The following is an 18,882-nucleotide window of genomic DNA, read 5'->3' as shown; positions in this document are numbered from 1 at the left end:
CCCATGACCTACTCACCAGTGAGATACTTCATAATCCTCCTGGGGAAGCATGCACCTTTCTCTATTGACTATATGCTGATCAAGCTTCCTATGGTTCTGTGAATTGCATCTGCATTTTCTTAAGTACTCATATCAGGTAATATGAATACCCATTTCAATTAGGCCTTTTGAAGAGTCATACAGTACTTATTACTCAGTAATTAGCTGCTAAGCAGAGGAAACAAACAGATGGTGACCAAGCATTTAATTTTCATATTTGAAAAAAAAAATATTAATAGACTAGCATCAGAATTGGCTGTAGCATTGTAGCAGGCTACTGCTTTGGCCAGTAAACCTTCATAAAAAATGTTTTCAACTATGTGTAAACCCCTTCCTTGTGTGCATGATGCTGCATTTAACACAGGAGGCCAACTAGACATATCATCCTTCTACAACCCTAGCCAAGACACAGACATGCATGAATTCAGAGGTATTATCTCTAGGGAGACACAGGTATCACTAAGGTAGGGAGAATACAGCCTGTGCTTTTTATCTGACTGTACAAGACCTGAAATATTGATAGAAAGAAGACAAAGAGCCCTGACTGCCAAAGTTTCTTTTCAGATTTTTCTTTTATAATTAAACAGTTTACTACAATGAAAACCATTTTTTATTAACAATTAAAATTATTTCTTAGCCATTAATATTTAACTTCACTCTTTCTATCTTACTATTTTCAAACTCTGGCCTTCAAAGCATGTTACTTTTGCCTTTTTAAATTTTTATTACCTACTGCAATTCTTTACTTTCCCCTAAAAACTTCCATGTCAATTAATATGAAAAACATAAATTACATCCACACAATTCAAATTTAATACTAAAAGATGAAGTTTTAAAAATTTCCTGCTAATAGACATAAATTCATCAGTTACTTTCAATTCAAGAATTAGTTCTTCCCTTCTGAGTCTGAAGAAGAAATACTAGGTTCTCCTACTACCAGAACAAATCTACTTTCACACAAATCAGGGTACATTAAGTCAATAATTTGGATGAAACTATTTCTTTTGAGTTTTGGATTGAAAGGCCACCTCTTGGTTTCTGTCACGTAAATCTCCTTACACCCGGATCACTGACGCAAAGTTTAAAAAGATAGGTGACTGTAACCACTCATTTTCTGTGCAGTCTGACTTTAGAGATTTCAGTTTTTCTGAGATAACATTCAATGAGGCAAGAGCCATGCCTATACAGACATTTTAGTAATTACTCCATCAGTGCTGCAGTAGCATTAACAAAAAGGGAAGTAGTAATAAAAATGAGTGGCTTACATTTGAACTACTGTCACTAGCTCTATTTTGGTAACTGTTCAACAGCTGTAGCAGCAGAGATGCAAGTAACTGGGCCCTTGACAAAACCATCAGCAAACTCCAGCTAACTCACCAAGAAAACAACAGTGTAAGTCTACTAATTTGCTATCTAGTTAAGTTCCTGTAGTTGTCCTTGCCAACATCAAAGCCCAAAAGGAAGAAGAAATGTTGAATAGCAAAAGGGTGCTGCAGGATTAGCAAGCCAAACTGTGACTACAGTTTTCGCACTACGAATTTCTCAGGTTGTGTCAGATTCTTCCTCCAGATTGTCACTTTTTCACTGTACTGACAGCAAGGATCTCTGAGTCTTTCTGTCATGTGAGGAACTCTGTGTTTAAGCAGACTACACTTCTTTCCTCAGATAAACAATGCAAGTAAATAAAGCATATTCCTCCAATAAAGTTTTCCAAAATTTAATGACAAAAGGTTAAAGCCTTAGTTAAAACACTGGAGAAGATAATCTACTTATAATCACATCATCCTTACCATAAAGAGATCAAATTCCTCCTCACGTCGAGCAATCATCTGATTCAGAGTCTCATCATCAGGAACTTCATCTTCCTCCTGGTTAAAAAGATGGATAAAATTATTAGAAAGATGTTACATGCAATTTGAAGTAACAGCCTCCATCAAGTCAGAGCTTCACTGACCCTCCCTCTCAGACAACACGTGTGAAACACTCAAAAGTGAAACTAAAACTTTTAAAATGTTCAGCTATTCAGAAGTTACACAAAAATAACAATCAGACAGACAACTGGGACTTATTACTACCTTCTTAATTCAAGAATGTGGAAATGAACAAATACACAATGAGGAAAATTTGGGTTGTGGTTTTCCTGGGTCAGAAGCATAGTCAGTGCTTTGGTTAAAATGTATTTTCATTGTGCTGTTCTACAGTGCTCCCCCAGATATACTATTCCACATTTTGAGGTCTTTGCTGCCAAAGCACGGAGAACGAAGAAGTCCTGATTAAATGAAAAAAAATGAAATATGTCTTTATACTGGAAAATAACACTGCTGAATCCCTTTCTCTTGTCCACTGTCTACTTACAAATTGAGATGTGAAAATTTTACTTCGACAAAATCAGTTATGTCATAAAAACAGAAACAGACACTTGAAAAACAATTCAAAACTGTAGCATTCAATGAAAAATGTTAAAGCTGAACACTCATGATACCCATTTTAACACAATCAGTGTTAAAATTTCAGTTTCCCTCCCTGTATTATTATGAAAGCCCAGAAAACAGGTCACGCGAAATGGTAAAACTACAGTGATTCCTTCATAGGCTTTTCTAAACCTGTTATTACAGTACACCAGAGACCTATAATTCTTCATGAAAACTCATATTTTGAATCCAGTGTAATGGGAGTATCGGATGCTGCATATAACACCCCAAAAACCTAATATCCTGTAGCTATTATTTTTCTGAAATGAAGAAAAAAGGCCTTTATATACCCACCTATCTTCCCTCCAGTGGTAGGATTTCTACAGCTCAGAAAAAACCCCCCAGTTCTTATTGATGCAATTCTCAGAGAACACCTTTGTACCTTAATGAACATATAATTTAACATGAACAAAGCAAATTGGAAAGTGATAGCTGGTTCTTCTTACTTCTACTCACTTCTCCTTCAATGTTCAAAAAAAGGAAGTCACATGGTTACATACAGAGAGAAAAAAAAGATTCTTCTATGAATGTGATCATCCTGGAAGTTTCATACACTTCCTACCACCTCAAAGTAATTGTTGATCTGAAAAAAATCAGGGATCACACAGCAGAAGCTGTGTCCGTATTATCTGTGGTTAACAGGATGTGTGAACAATCCTGTTGCCAATAAGGTAGACTTGGCAGAAGAGAAAACTAAAAATAAACACCAGTGCTAATACAAAATTACTCCATGAACAAGTTAACTTTTAATCACTTGCGATACACTGCTGTTATTCTAATAAATCTTTCAAAATACACAGAAATTACCTCTTTCCTTTATCTAGCACTGCTGAAAAAAAACAGTGCAAAGAGAAGAGGAAAGAAGAAAGAAAAATAAGGGAGTTTCAATGCTAAACTTACAAAAACCACTAAGAAAGTACAAACAGTGCTCTACATGTAAGTATGACAAGTTTAAAGCATGCTTAGCACGGGAATATTTAACTAGGTGATTGCTACACAACCTCTTTTTTAGATGTGCTGGTATATATTTGCAAGTCAAAGTTGTTTTAATATGGTTGATATTATTGTTGATATATTAACTTTTAGCTGAGAGATATACTTTTTTCTAGTCAATCTCTCATATGATACTCAAATTTGTTTTCAGTGCTGCAGCAATGAAGAAGCAATGTGCAGGATGGGGCAAATTCAATCCCTCTTAGTCCCTCAAGAGTTTTAGTGTTTAGACAAATTTTGCATAGTCTCTGTTCACACAGAAGTATTCCTTCAAATCTTCAGTCTGCTGTTAGAAGTCAGACACCAACATCAATGCTTACTTTAAACACTGATGCTGTGCTGTGGCAAACAAGCCTTGCTCAAATCTGCTTGCTTCAGGATGACAGACCAAATGTATCTGAACAACACACAAGAAGCAGATTGTTCTGAAGTTATCTATGAAATAATGCAAGTCAAGCAGTCCCTGAGCTACAGGCCTGACTTTGGAACCAGTTAGATAAATATTTTCTAGGGCTTTGAAAACATAATAAACAAATTTACATCAATTAAAAAAACCAAAACATAGGCTTACTCAATATTTCTGCTGACTTCAAATTAATCTATCTACTAATATAGATACCATTGGCTGCTTTAGAACTACAGTTTTACTTAATCAAAAATGGTACATATGTATCACCGCGTTTCTGCATTGACACTACAAATAAAAGACAATTACTGATAACGTTTATCACTCTAATTTTAGGAAAATACTAAAACAATACAAAATTCCATCTTAATGAGGTACTACATTTTCTAAATGCGCAAGACAGAGTTTACACAAAAGGATTAATGATTGAAGAAGGAAACTCCTCAGTCTTTGAAACTTTACACCATGTAATGGAGGATGCCAGTGAAACACAGGCTATAGAACCTTCTTTCTTTCAGTATGCACCATATTCAGACATACAAGGCATACTCAGAGGCAAAATCAGTCTTAAAATCTTTTTGTCTTTAACTACTATAAGGTATTTTCTAGTTGAGAAACGTCACCGCAGAACAGGATTTTGTGTGTGTGTGTTACCAGTACAACTGATACATTTATTTGCTTTCCCCCAAATACTGCTTTCATTCAAATACTGAATTTTCTTCAAATTAAGAGAAGAATCTGCAGTGACAGGCAAAAGAATAGGCTCATCATTCTCCACTTACAGTTCCATAGAACAAGACAATGAAGAGACAGGGACATACAGTGAGTAATTCTGTAACCTCACTGTCCACTACTGTAAAAGAAGACTTGACAGCTCTTTTTAATCAGCTAATTGTTTCTTGAAGAGGAAGTGGTGATGAGAAGTCCAGGCTAGACACAGCCCCCAAAAGAAGCAGTTATTTTGCTGGATTGCCCTAAGCCCAAAGCACATCAAAGCAGATCTTAACTCTTACCGAGGTTCCAGAAGAGGCACAATAGGCATGGTTTTTCATGATTGAACCTAGGTAGTGCTAATTGCTCAGCATGTCTGAAAATCAAATTACCTACATATAAAAGGGATTTAGGAACTGGTTTATAGGATTTAGGAACTGTTCTGGAAAAAATCTTTTTTGAATGCAATTATTTGCCAAAATTATGGAGGGTAGAATGGGTTTTAAGTTACAATGCCTAATTCTACACTAAGATTTAATCATAACTATTACTTCATAACCATTACATTATAACCTATTACTGTGATGATAAAAAAGAGAAAAATTAAGCTATTTCTTTGACTGATGGTAAGAATATGATGACATTTCTAATTTCAAAGGAAATGACAATCTTTGTAAATGATGAAAAAAATTACTCCATACTTCCTGAAACATCCGCTTTCCAATAATTTCTAATTACCTTACCTCATTTTCTTCTTCATGCTCCAGTATAGCCTGTAGGAAGGCTCTCCTTTCGTGGCTTGAAGATTTCTGATCAAACATTCCTGCCTGAATAACTTTTTGATCTACATTCAGCTTATACTTTGCAGCAGCAAGTATCTTCTCTTCCACACTGTTCACAGTGCACAGTCGCAGGACTCGAACTTCATTCTGCTGACCAATTCGGTGAGCCCTATCTTGTGCCTGCAAGTCCTGTTAGGAAAATACATAGAGAGAGTAAAACTCTTTTTAGTCTCTCTTCCCTTACTTTTACACATCATTGGCTATGATGTGATTTGCACAGATAAGTGAAATCGCTGAAAACACACACATGGCTATGTACTCCAAGAGATATCTCACTTCCATTCTTAAAAACAAAAAGGGGAAAAAAAAAGGTGGAAAAGACATACTTCAGTTACATCTTTTGGCTTTTTTAAATAAGCCAAAGTGGTCTGATACCCTCTTTTCCTGGTGATCCATTCTCAGTACTAACCACTACACCAACAACGTATCTCAGGCCAAGACCTTCTGCGCTCACATGGTTACCGATTTCATGAAACAGGCAGCGTTCAGCACAACCTTTACTGAAGTGTTGCAACCTACCTCCTGAAGGCTGAAAAGGCAGCGTTAGTTATTATGTCCTAAGGGTTAAAGAATGAGCACAGTTATACAAATGAAGAACATTTGTCACACTCCTGAGGATACCCTGAAACTCAGATAAAATATATACGCAGACACAGAATTAGTTCAGTGATTCAAACCAAAACACTTCTTGATCGTGGCAGTTTGCCTCACTAATTCCTCTCAAAGCAGCATTTTATGACTTACCTGGATTTTTCTCCTTTCATTCCAGGTTATATCTCCTATTTAAAGAAGCAACTCAAAAATGAATCATGAATTCTTTGCACATTTCATGAAGATAAGAAAATAAAAATAACCTGATGAGGATTCCAGTCACTATCAAAGATTATAACAGTGTCAGCAGCCTGGAGATTTAAGCCTAGCCCTCCAGCCCTTGTACTCAGCAAGAAGATAAAGTATTGTGATCCAGGTTCATTGAACTTCTTCAACAGAGCAGCTCGATCCTCTGACTTTGTTGTGCCTGAAAAGAAAAAAATATGAAGATCCCATAAAAAGATGTGAACTGAAATAATATAAATACAATGTCAGTTGCTAAAAGTACATGTGGAAGGGTAATTTTAGTGCAGTGCTCTTTGACACATCTGCCACATTTTAGGTCACACAGAATAAACACTGTCCACAAATGTTTTAGTCAACTGCCTATCACATGTAAGAGACGGACTTCTAAATATCTCTTTAAAAGTATTTATCTTGAATTTTCAAAAGTAAATCTTAAAATGTTGGCTAACACTGTTATACATTTTCATGACTCACATAAATTTCAACTGAAGTTACTATACACAAAGACCTCTAGCTTTGATTAATGCCTTCTGGCTGTAATAGAATTAAATATTTTTAAAAGCTACTTATATAGAGATTTATCAAAATATCACTGTTCGCCTTCAGAGTCATAATTAATACCAAAGGACTGAAAATTCTTAAAATGTCCTATCTTGAGGGTGATATATGTACAGAAGATGAAGCTTTTTTTATTATTACAGTGGGTTGACCTCAGCTGGTTGCCAGATACATCCCCTTACCCCCCCCAACTCAACAGTACAGGGGGAGAAAATAAGACAGAAAAGCTCCTGTGCTAATAAAAAGGCAGCTTAATAAAAGTGAAAGGTGCATATGCCAGCAAGGCAAGAAGAGGAATGTATTTACTACTTCCCATCAGCAGCCAGATGTCCACCCACTTCCTGGACAGCAGGATCTCAGCACTCATAATGAGTAACTGGGAAGACAAATGCCACAACAAGGAATGTCCCTGCATCCTCTTCCCTCAGCTTGTATTGCTGTTTGCATCCATTTTGTCAGTTTGATCAGCTGTCTCATGTGGGTCCCAGTTCACCTTCAGCCTACCAGCCTCCGAGATGGAGGGGTGGTTTGCAGAGAAAGCTTTGACACTCTGGAGTGCTGCTTAGCAATAGCCAAAACACTGGAGTGGTATCACTGGAGAGTTATCAACCCTGCTAAACCACAAATGCAAAGCACAGCACTATATGGGTTGCCAGGAGGAAAGTTAACTCCAATCCACCCAGAGCCACCACAACCACACAGCCAAACTGCTGGCCCACTGAACCCCTTAACTGGGTAAAGTACCCACATCAATTGGGTAGAAAACACTCTAAATGAGAAGACAGCTGGATAGAATCTACATAAAGATTGCATTCCAGTATGGTAGATAATTACAAAATTGGAAAAGAAGAAAAATGGTCCATCTAATTTAATGAACTACCTGGAAAATCTTAAAACAAGGAGGTGTATTTACCATACCATATCTTGCTGTAAACATCCTGGCATGAAAAAGAATTCATTTAAAACCACATGATGTAAGGTTATTTAAAACATTTAAAATGTAATATAATTAATCTTTCTTGAATGGAAGCATTAAAACACCTGCAGGCCAGAGGTGTGAAGAGGGCTTTGTTAGCATGCTAGTATGTTCTTAGGACAGTTTTGACAAAGACATTCTGCGGCAAACAGGTTTAAAATTCAGGTGGGATACCCTATTTTCCTTTTACAGAATTGCAGAATGAATCACAGAATCAACTAGGTTGGAAAAGACCCCTGAGATCATCAAGTATGACCTTTAACTGAACACCATCACATCAACTAGACCATGGCACTAAGTGCCACATTCAGTCTTTTCTTAAACACCTCCAGGTGACTCCACCACCTCCCTGGGTAGTCTATTCCATCCATTCCAAAGTTTAATCATCCTTCCTGTGAAGAAATTCCTCCTAATGTCCAACCTAAACCTCTCCTGGTGCAGCTTAAGACTATGTCCTCTCATCCTGTCGCTAGCTGCCCAGTAGAAGAGGCCGACCACCATCTGGCTACAACCTCCTTTCAGGATGCTGTAGAGAATGATAAGGTTCCTCTCAGCCTTATGTTCTCCAGCTCCCTCTGCCACTCCCTGTTTAACTTATCCTCTAGACTCTTTATCAGAGCCATTGTCCTTTTCTGGACCTGCTCCAGCACCTCGATGTCCTTCCTGAACTGAGGGGCCCAGAACTGGACATAGTACTCGAGGTGTGGCCTCATCAGTGCTGAGGACAGAGGGATGATCACTGCCCTGGTCCTGCAGGACACACTATTGCTGATACAGGCCAGGATACCACTGGCCTTCTTGGCCACCTGGGCACACTGCTGGATCACGTTCAGCTGCTTTTCAACAGCATCCTCAGGTCCTTTTCTGCTGGGCAGCTTTTCAGACATTTCTCCCCCTGCCTGTAGCACTGTCTGGGGTTGTTGTGACTCAAGGGCAGGACCTGGCACTTGGCCTTGTTGAACCCCATACCACTGGCCTTGGCCAATGATTCAGCCTGTCCAGATCCCTCTGTGGAGCCCTGCTACTCTCCAGCAGACTAAATCAACATTCCCACTCAACTTGGTGTCATCGTGAATTTACTGAGCATATACTTGATCTCCTCATCTAGAAAATCAATAAACATACTGAACAGTCAATAAATATACTGAACAAAGATACTGAACAATACTCCACAATATTTCTAAATCATCTTTTCATTCAAAGGTAGTAAAACTTATCTACATATGAAGGAATCAAGGTTCCTGATTTTCCTGGGAAATTCACGAAGAAAGCTGCAGGTACTGATTTACCCATCCCTGAAATTCAGACTGTGGAGAATAGCAGTTGAACTTTAAACTGATAAAAATCAATGAATTTGAATTTTACACTGGAATGTTGGCACAGCAGTAGCATTATCATCTCTTATCACGAGAATATCTTCAGACAACTTAGACAGTGATGACCGATTGGGACTCTGGATTTTAAACCCTTTGTGAAAAAGAGATGAGCCCCTAAGCATCAAATTTTTACATAATCTGCATTTCATGAACAGACCTGAGCGCTCATCAAAACAATCCCCTAACCAAATAATCTGCAGGTTAAACAGATGAAAGAAAATACTGAAAGAGCGAGGGAAAATTACTTAACTCTATGAACAGAGACAAAAACGTATCTTGCTCAGTACCTTGTCTGGAAGAATAAGGAAAATTCCAGTAAATTGCATCTTAAGGGTCTACTGCCATAATTTCATGATAAATATCCTTGCAGATTTATAAAGTAATTTTTTGAACCTGTTTACACTTTTGTATAGTCACATCACAGCACTGGTGTGCTAGGAAGACACCATGAAGAGAACCCAGGGCTTCCATGCCCAAACTAATGAAGAATGCTACCTATCTTGCTAATTATCCTTTTTTTTTCCATTTAGCTTACCATCGAGACGCAAGTAAAGGAAATTTCGAAATGCAAAGTAGTCTTCCATAATGGTCATTAGTGATGTCATTTGACAAAAAAGAAGCACACGATGGTTAGTAGCTCGTAACTTTGGTAGAATGCGATCGAGTAGCTCAAACTTCCCTGAAGCCCGATAAAGTTCAGCTCTGTTGAGAGAAACAGAACAGTAAATGCCAGAATGAGCCTACATTTAAAAGTTTGCAGTCATTATCATGTCAGACCATAACAAAGAGACTAATTTACTTAATCCAAACAAGATTATAGCACCTTTCTTTCTTTAAAATTGCTTATGATGATTAAAATAAAAAAATAAACACATGTGAATTCCCGTTTTCCTGATTTTTCTTCAATTACAAAAACTGTGCAGACTTTCAATCACACAGAATACCCTCCTTTATGAAATTCAATTATTTTCATTATTTATCAAAACAAACATTATTTCTTACCTAGATAAGCATTTTATCAGTTAAAACATTCACCTCCTAGTTTTGTCTTCAACTGGTATTGAAAACAACTTTCAACTGCAACTGTAGTTGCAAATTGTATTCATCAGACACATGTTGGAAACTCTGTTTCCAATCAATTATTATGCACATGGGAGTGAAATATTGCTAACTGAACTAATATACAGAGGTAATAGAAGGAGTTTGACAGAGGATATACTCTTTAGCCATATAACCTTGGTGACCCTGACAGTGTTCAGTTGCTTTGGTTAGCTGCCCTTCTGTCTCCTGTGCTAAGGATTGCAAAACAGGCTCTTAGCACTGAATCAACCCATAACTGTGAGAAAATGAATAAAAGTAAACAGGATGTCTAAATCAGCATCACGGTGATACACTTTACAAAAATAAATTTCATGCAATGTTTTTCTAACCTTGAGTCTGTACTTGCAAAATATGATGTATCATTAGCAATGGTATAAAGTCCAGAAGATAGGCATAAAACTGTAATCAGCAAAAGACTTTACTTTTTGAGAGACAAGTATTCTGGTATACTAACTAAGGAGACAAATAGTCTGGTACAGTAGTTAAGGGAAAAAAAAGAAGAAATGTCATTAGCACCTAAACAGGAAGCAAGACAGGTGGATGGTGCACACCTTCTGTTCAGAAAGCATGCATTGACTTGACAGTTGTACAAAGTGTCAAGAAAAAAAAAGTAAATTTATTTCATTTCAGATTATGCAAAAAATGCTACTTTAATTTGAAATAAAGATGGTAAAGAGGAAAAAGTAGAAGGTAAAACTAACGAGGGAGAAGAAAATCCCAACTCGTACTTCTGAAGAGTCATTCCAATGAATTTCAGATGGTATCTAAATTATTTCAAAATAAGGGGAAAGGAAGATAGTCTTTTCTGCTGGCTATCCTGAAAGAGATGGAGGATCATGAAAAGATCCTGTAAGACTTCTAGCACTACTTCTAGTGTGTTTTGCTTTACATATCTGCCCTGTGCCTCCTCTGCCTTTCTATAAGTTTGCTTGAGTTTGCTAGCATGCATCCTCCAGAAAAATGACGCGATCATTAACTGCAATACAACACAATACAACATAGGAAAAACTGAAACAGTTACCCGTTGATGACACCATTTGAGTAGCCTAAATGTTCAGCGAAGGACTCCTGTAGAGTTATAAGCAATAAACATATTACAAACTACACAGGAACCAAAAATCTTGCATTCTTATTGAAATTAAATCAAATATATGAATGTTGGGGTTTGAGCTTAATGATGATTTTACTCTTGGAAGCCACCTTGTAGCCCCAGTGCTCTGCTTCATGTTTTCCTCTACTACTATTTGAAATTCATTGTCTGCAGAAGTAACTTCTGCATTTTACCAGATTACAAATACAGTAGAACTCTAATTAATTTATACTGATTACTAGAAGATCCATTTGCAAATTACTCAATTTATTTAACCAGCATACAAGAGAACAAAGAGTGAAAACTACAATGATAATACATCACAGTAGGAACTTAATTATTCATTCATATACATAGCTACATTCCAGATATTTATGACAGTTTCTATAATTCCAGATATATTATATTTATGTACTTCAGGTCCTATTGAGAGATGCGCTATATAGATAGTACATTTTTTCTGGAAAAACAAGGTGGATGGAATAGGACAATTTAATTGACATTGTAAAAGATTAGCAGTCTTACACAGATTTAATTAGCAGTTACAAAGATTCTACACATGACATTTTGAACTAGTGTCTATACATCACAAATTTAGTCTATGTGGAGATCAAGTTGCTCTGGAATATCTTAAATTTACAAAAAAACCTTCACTTTTTAAAAACACTATTCCATAAGATTAAATGCTTTTAAACTAGACTTTGGATTAACAATAAAAAGCTGGGAGTTGTTGGCTGTTTTTTTCAAATGTGTCCTTTCCAGTAAAAATTATGTGGACAGAGATGTTCCCTCCCACACACATAAGCTTCTACAGCAGTTTTCTGTTGTGATAGCCACCTGAATAAATACAACCCTCAAAATCAAACTGGTCAGTCTTACCTCAATGTGCTGAAACATGTATGGATGATTGCATATCTTTCTCAATTGCATGATAGTATTCATTAGAGTTTTTGCCCCACCTTTTCCCTATGGGTACAAACAATGCAAAACGAATTATTAATTTCTTAGCTTAAGAATAAAATTTTTGAAAATATTTTTATCCTAAACCTGAACACTGCATCACTAATTAAAAAAGAATCCCAACAAACAAACCCCCCCCAAAATAATAAAAAAAATCCCAAACCAAACAAAACAACAAAAATCCAGAAGCTACTGTGCAGTTGTCTTGCTATATAAATTCACCAGTCCTAACAATGCTCTGCAATGAAAAAGGAGGACCCAGAAGCAATCCATAAAGTGCATTATGTTTCTACCCGCAGTATTCATGGTGTGAAGCAGAGCATCCACTGTCCTCCTTATTTATACCGTTTACTTTGAATCCATACAAACTCCATCTGGTCTGAACCCTCTAACAGGAAACAACTCTAGCTAGATGCTTTTCAACTCCACAGCATCTTCTCCAGTCTGTTAACATAATGGGTTTCTCATTCTAGGCCAAGTAAAACACAGGGCCACAGGTGCTAAAAAGCTAAAGATCACCAAATTCATGAGTCATCTTATTGTTAAAAGAAGTATATTCTCAAAATCTACACTACAGTTAATCTTTCTGTAGAACCAGGACACACATCAGGCTGTTGCGCTAGACCAAAGTGTATGGTTACAACTAATTGCAACTGGTGAATAAAAGTTTGAGAACATCTTATCATAGTAACATTGCCAAGGACTTGCCACTTTCAGATGCCAAATGTAATCAGAGTGGCAGCAATATTCCAAGATTTGTATGACTAATTCAAATTCACTTTAAAAACAATTAGCAATTTCAAATCGTAAAACTAGGGGAGAATACACTACTTGTCATAATATATACTAGTAATATTCTAGTCTTTTCTGGAAAGTATGCTGAAATCATAACTTTCATCTATGGCAGACATTATCCATTTGAAGGGGGCACTCCACACATTCAAAATTTGGTTTTGTTCTTTTCAAAATCCTCTCCAATTTGCTCCAAAATGCAGTTCATATTTATTATAAATGTAATTCCCTAGAGTTTTCCAGCTTAATGAACTCTCTCTTATCTCAGCTGGGTCCAGGCCAGAGCTGCAGAAAGACAGGATTTTTTCCTAACACAGTAGTTGTTTGATCACTGAAGCCAAGTGGTCTTAACAACCACCTCCCTCTGCTGTCAACAGGTATCAGGGATAACAGAGCTTGATGAAACAGCTAAAGAAAAAGATTATTTAAGAGAGGGTGGCAAGAGATGAAAATTGTAGCACCTTGGGGAGAGAAAGGAGAGGCAAGTGTTTAGAAGACAACAAAGGCAATTTGAACTGGTTAAGTGTAAAGCTGGGTGGAGAAGCTTCTAAGCAGGTGAAAGAAAGAGATCAGAAAGGGAAGAAGACTCAAACAAAATGAAATTTTTCGGACAAAATTAAACTGTAGAATTACATAAAAAATACAACAAAGGAACATAAATTAATGTCTAAAAGGTATTCGAAGTATGAAGATGAGTTCCAATATCCAGTGAAAAGAACCAGTTTTGTCTAGACTTCTAATTAAGAACCAGCAAAGAAAACAATTTGACTGCACAAAACTAGGAGGGTAAAATAAGATACTGAATAGAAAGTCACCCACTGTACCAAGGCAATCTGAAAAAGGATTATGGAAAGACTGTATGTGCTGATTGCACTGCATCAGCAACATATACACAAGAAGGCGCAAATCCAAACTGTTACACACTAGGTGTTCTGCAGTGCCTGTTCAAGATATTTAACATTTACTACAGTATTTCACATTTGTTATAATGTGGAAAGTTGATGAATGGCAATTTCTTTACGCTGCATTGACTGGATGAAGTCCCATGATGGCATAATCAACATTTACTAACACATAGTCTAAATCTAACTACATGACTTTGAATCATACAGTTCTCTTAAAGAACTCTGTCATCATGAGATCCTCTAAGTACGAACGCAAGTGTACAGCCCTAGCTGGCTGAAACGAGACAACCAATCACTCTGAAAGACAAGATGAACGACCTTCTGTAGCCATTGCTGCCACAATCATAGTTATTCAGGTACATTATTGAATTAACTTGGTCAAAGGAAATGCTGGTTTTTTCTAACATTCCCTGTTTGCAGAAAGGCACTGCAACTACAGTGAATACAAGTAATATCTTCCCTTTGTGAAAAGAAAGCATGAGCTGCAGTCTTGTAACTGAAAAGCATGCCTGACAGAGATTTCTTTCTCCATAAGAAACCTGCAGTACGAGCCTACATACTGATTTTATAAAACAGAAATAATATTGTTAACATGTTTAATCATAATACAGTATTTCCAACATATTTTAGTCTTTCTTTTGTACCTTCTTGTCTTTTTCAGAACCATCTGTAAGAAGGATTCCCTTGGCCTGCATGTGACGGTACAGGATCTTCTGAAGAGCTGACATATCACATTTGATCACATATTCCACCTAGTGTAAAACAAAAACCCAACCATAAACACACTAATATAACAGTATCAGTAAGATCTAACTGCAAGTTCTTGCCATTTGAAAACACAAAACAAAGCAACTACTGATCTTTTATCTGTACCCCAACACCACATAAAATTTCTGTAACCAGCAATCCAACTGCAAGCACAGCAGTGAGCATCTCGAAAGATTATCTGTGAGCCACACTATCATGAGACAGTTGGATCCTAAGAATGTAACTGTAGGATTACCCAACGTATTTTTTTCCTCATTCTGTAATTTTTAAAATTTAAAAAAAGAATTAAAAATTAATTTTGTTTTACTTTACATTTAACATGTAATTAAAAAAGTATTTTGTGTTGACTTTATTGAGTTAAACATTATAAAAATATCATCATTGTATATGCAGCAAATAAGCATCTCTCACAGTATCTAATTAGCATAATGTTTACCTAGGTTGTCATAGAAATATGCCATTTTCTCAATATCCACTAAAACACAGTGAATTAATCAAGTACTGTATGACCCTTACGTTCAGCCTGACATGGTGTTCAGCTTTGTAAAACTGTATTTATTACAGTAGTTTTTAACTGCACACTAGATTTAAACACAGTAATACAAAGATTTCATAACCCAATTTAACCCATTTCTTTTTCCGTTGCCCCATTTCCAGATTACAGTCACTGTGTTTTTATTGGCCAGATATAAAAACAATTGACCTTTCAAATCAGAAGATAACTTTATGTTCTGAATTAAAAAGCTACTAGTTAAAAAAATTGTGCAATTTCAAAAAGAAAATTCACACAATTTTTAGAATGATAATGCAGGACCAAATTCTGCCTGTTTCATAAAGTCAAGTAGTCCTTTAGGAATTTCAGTGAACTAGCCATGGGAACAAAGTTCAAGGAGTGCAAGGAGGATGGGTCAGGACAGAGAGTCTTATCCTCAGTCTATGGTTGACTCACAAATTGAAACCAGACTCTATGGGAAGAGGCTGCATGTCTTACAACGATGACAACAAACAGAATTAAAGCTGTAAGACTGGTGAGGAATCCTGAGAATTCAGAAACTTCAGGTATTCAGGCTTCCTCAGTGGCCAGCTTTCTCAGAAGAGTTATAAACAAACCAGTCACAGCAATAACAAATGCTAAAGAAGTCCTCTTCTGAAAAATAAATCTGAAAAAGGAACGCTATTCAATGCTTAAAAAGGAATATTAAACCCTTTCCAAAACTCCTATCATTGCAAACCTTTTCTGGCAGTTGAGACTCAACCTCTTTCTTCAATCTTCGCAGCAAGAAGGGTCGAAGTACTTTATGGAGACGACGGATGATCAGAATAGTTTCCTCCTCATTTAAGTCCACCTACAGAAGTTCAGAAAAGTCACTACAAGGCAACTTAGTATATTAGGCAATGTCATCTCTCACATAAAAGGTTAAGCATGTGCAGTAATTATTTGCATCTTACGATCAAACTGATTCTGAGTCAAAAATTAAGTGACATTAAAATTTTCTGGTATCATAAAAAATACCAGACTTTTAGTTATCTTAACTCCCTAAGTACCAGGGAGAGATTTAAAACACTAATCCTTCTGTATAAGTTCCTTTCTGTTGTCAGAGGAGCTTCAAACTGGTTTGTTTCTGATCTTTTAAAAAAAACTGCCACAGTACCCTTTCTCCAGTCATGGCAAATGGAGCATTGAACCACTGTTCAAAGGTGCTACAGCTCTTGAAAATGGTTGGGAGGAGGAAGTTGAGAAGAGCCCAAAGTTCAGGCAGTTTGTTCTGCAACGGGGTCCCAGTCAGCAGTATTCGCCTGGGGGCCACATAGTGAGTATTCAAGACCTGAGTCAGCTTGCAGTGATGGTTCTTCATTCGATGGCCCTCATCTACTATCATATATTTCCACCGAATCTGAAGGAAAAAGAAGAAAAATTGGCAAAGTAACAGCAGGTCAGACATTGTCCAATTTCTCCCAACAGGTGTAGAACAAAAATATTTCAAGCCTGAGACACTAGTCACTCTCAGCTGTGAGGAAAGCCAAATCAACCATTATGCAAATACCACTGTCCTTGCAAGCAGCAAACACAGAGACAAAAACTAGGTATGCTCAATCTGATGCTGAATTCTGACGGGAATGGTAACAGCAAACAGCAGATTCTTTCCATTTCTGAGAAAGAGATTAGAATCAAGGCCAGAAGATGGTTCGCGGGGGAAAAAAGAGACCACAATAACTCCAAATAAATCTGTCTCCAAACAAGAACCTTGAAAGGGGACAAAGCATTTTCAGACGAAGTATGCTCACAAACAACAGCAACCCTGAACTTACTTTCTTTTCAGCTAATCCGATATTTTCAATTGAGAACAAAGCAGGATAATTACAATCATCTCAGTTACTGCATTTTCAACTAAAGTTTCTACTTCTTAATATGAAAGTTTAAATGCAGTCACAGCAGATATTGAAAGATATTGCTCTCTCTTACCACCTGTAACAACATGGATAGTCAACCCAAGTGCCACACTGACCATATGACTACAAAGGCCTCGGTTTGTCCTTTCATAGGTGCTACCTAATTCCATTTCCCAGGACAGGTTGAGTGGCTGTCCTTCCTATCTTTCAGCAAGAGTGGGAAAAAACAGAGGAAAAGAAACACTCTGCAGTCTCAAGCTGTTTTCAAACACTCTGAATTATACTAAGAAAATGCATTGCTTTTGTATTAGAGAGGACAAACAAGTAATCTAATTATGCAGTATGTAACAGAAATAAAAGTGAAAATTAACAACAACGGGACAGGAGGACCATATGGTTTCTCTGTATAGCAAAATACTTCCCTAGTCTGTTTTGTGTGTACATGAAATAGTCTTACAGTACAATAGTTTTCAATTTAATTCATTACTCTTGAGGCACACCTGTAGACAGTGAGCGACAGCAAATTCATGATACTGGTAACTATTTAGTCACAAAGTCACCACATAGCTGGAAAAGCTCTAGTAAGAGTGAGCTTCAGGTCAGAAACAACAGAAAAAATTTAAAGTCACTGCTGCAAATTCGGGCTATATTAATACTATGCAGAAGTGAGAACAGTCATGTTCTTCCACGGACAGGCAGGTATACAGACAGAACTGCACAAAGGAATTAGTCCCTTGGCCACATTCAGGAAATTCCTTTTGTTCACACAGGGAAGAGCTGTGACCAAGAAGGGTTAACTTTTACTGCAAGACAGAACAATGGGACCTTCCCTATAAAACAAAAATGTGTTTTGTGGTATGCACCATTGGAAGGTGTCTTGGTCTTGCTGTAAAGAGAGGATAGTCTATTACCTTAGCAAGGATATGTTTGTCCTTTATTATGTACTCGTAAGTAGTTAAAAGAACATTGAATTTTCCACTTCGAAGTTGAGGAACAAGTGAGCGGCGCATTGCAGGTGTACCCTAAAAGAGAGAGAGAAGTTAATAGTTACTCTTTATTCTGATGAAGAAAATACTTTTTTTACTGAATTAGCAGACAATGAGTAACTACATCAACTTGTAATCCTACAGTTCTGTAAATAATACATTGATACGTTCCAGACTTCTTCAGAGTGCCTTCTCTAAACAGTTGCTAAACTGTAAAGCTGTTTATGGCGGCCATGAAAATACGTAGCCAATGGTCTAGCCTCCTTACAAATTGTTTGGCCATATCACTAGTACAGTAGGCAAACAAGAAAGTATTCAGCTATGTTTAAAATGTGAAGTAGTCACCATTTGTATTAGTCTCACCAGAAGCCTTGCAATATGATAATTAACAATTTTATTCTGCATTTTTTACAGTTTTTTACAGTAATCTTCCTCTAGTCTTTTACAGTTTATTACAGTCTTCTTAAGTGTGATTAATTTCATGCTTAGGCCCTGACAGACATCACAAAATCTAATGAGCAAACAGACTAAATGCACGCAGAGACAGTAGAAAAACTGGCCCTAGTCTCATTCCTTTAATTCTATTGTCATATAAAAAGCAAATCAAACCTTGTAAGATATCTTCACCACAGAAGGAGCCCATTTGTCAAATTCATATGTCCAATTGGATAAGGTCCTAT

General features: G+C 36.8%; 1 protein-coding gene across 3 annotated transcripts in view; it reads right to left on the bottom strand.

The window, feature by feature from the left end:
* SMARCA2 (SWI/SNF related, matrix associated, actin dependent regulator of chromatin, subfamily a, member 2) overlaps window positions 1–18,882 on the bottom strand; it is a 119,211-nt gene that overhangs the window by 38,675 nt on the left and 61,654 nt on the right. For all 3 annotated transcript variants that reach the window (XM_017808145.1, XM_017808147.1, XM_017808146.1), the window contains 11 exons: window positions 18,812–18,878; window positions 18,128–18,238; window positions 16,478–16,720; window positions 16,058–16,171; window positions 14,702–14,809; window positions 12,280–12,366; window positions 11,332–11,378; window positions 9,745–9,911; window positions 6,317–6,480; window positions 5,364–5,591; window positions 1,830–1,907 (listed from right to left, as the gene is read on the bottom strand). In XM_017808145.1, coding sequence (XP_017663634.1) covers window positions 1,830–1,907; window positions 5,364–5,591; window positions 6,317–6,480; window positions 9,745–9,911; window positions 11,332–11,378; window positions 12,280–12,366; window positions 14,702–14,809; window positions 16,058–16,171; window positions 16,478–16,720; window positions 18,128–18,238; window positions 18,812–18,878 — 1,414 coding nt within the window. The remainder of the gene's footprint in view (window positions 1–1,829; window positions 1,908–5,363; window positions 5,592–6,316; window positions 6,481–9,744; window positions 9,912–11,331; window positions 11,379–12,279; window positions 12,367–14,701; window positions 14,810–16,057; window positions 16,172–16,477; window positions 16,721–18,127; window positions 18,239–18,811; window positions 18,879–18,882) is intronic.

The sequence above is a fragment of the Lepidothrix coronata genome, unplaced genomic scaffold (genome assembly GCF_001604755.1).
Source record: "Lepidothrix coronata isolate B3197 unplaced genomic scaffold, Lepidothrix_coronata-1.0 Scaffold22, whole genome shotgun sequence".
Taxonomy (NCBI): Eukaryota; Metazoa; Chordata; class Aves; order Passeriformes; family Pipridae; genus Lepidothrix; species Lepidothrix coronata.
This window is presented reverse-complemented; position numbering and strand designations above follow the sequence as displayed.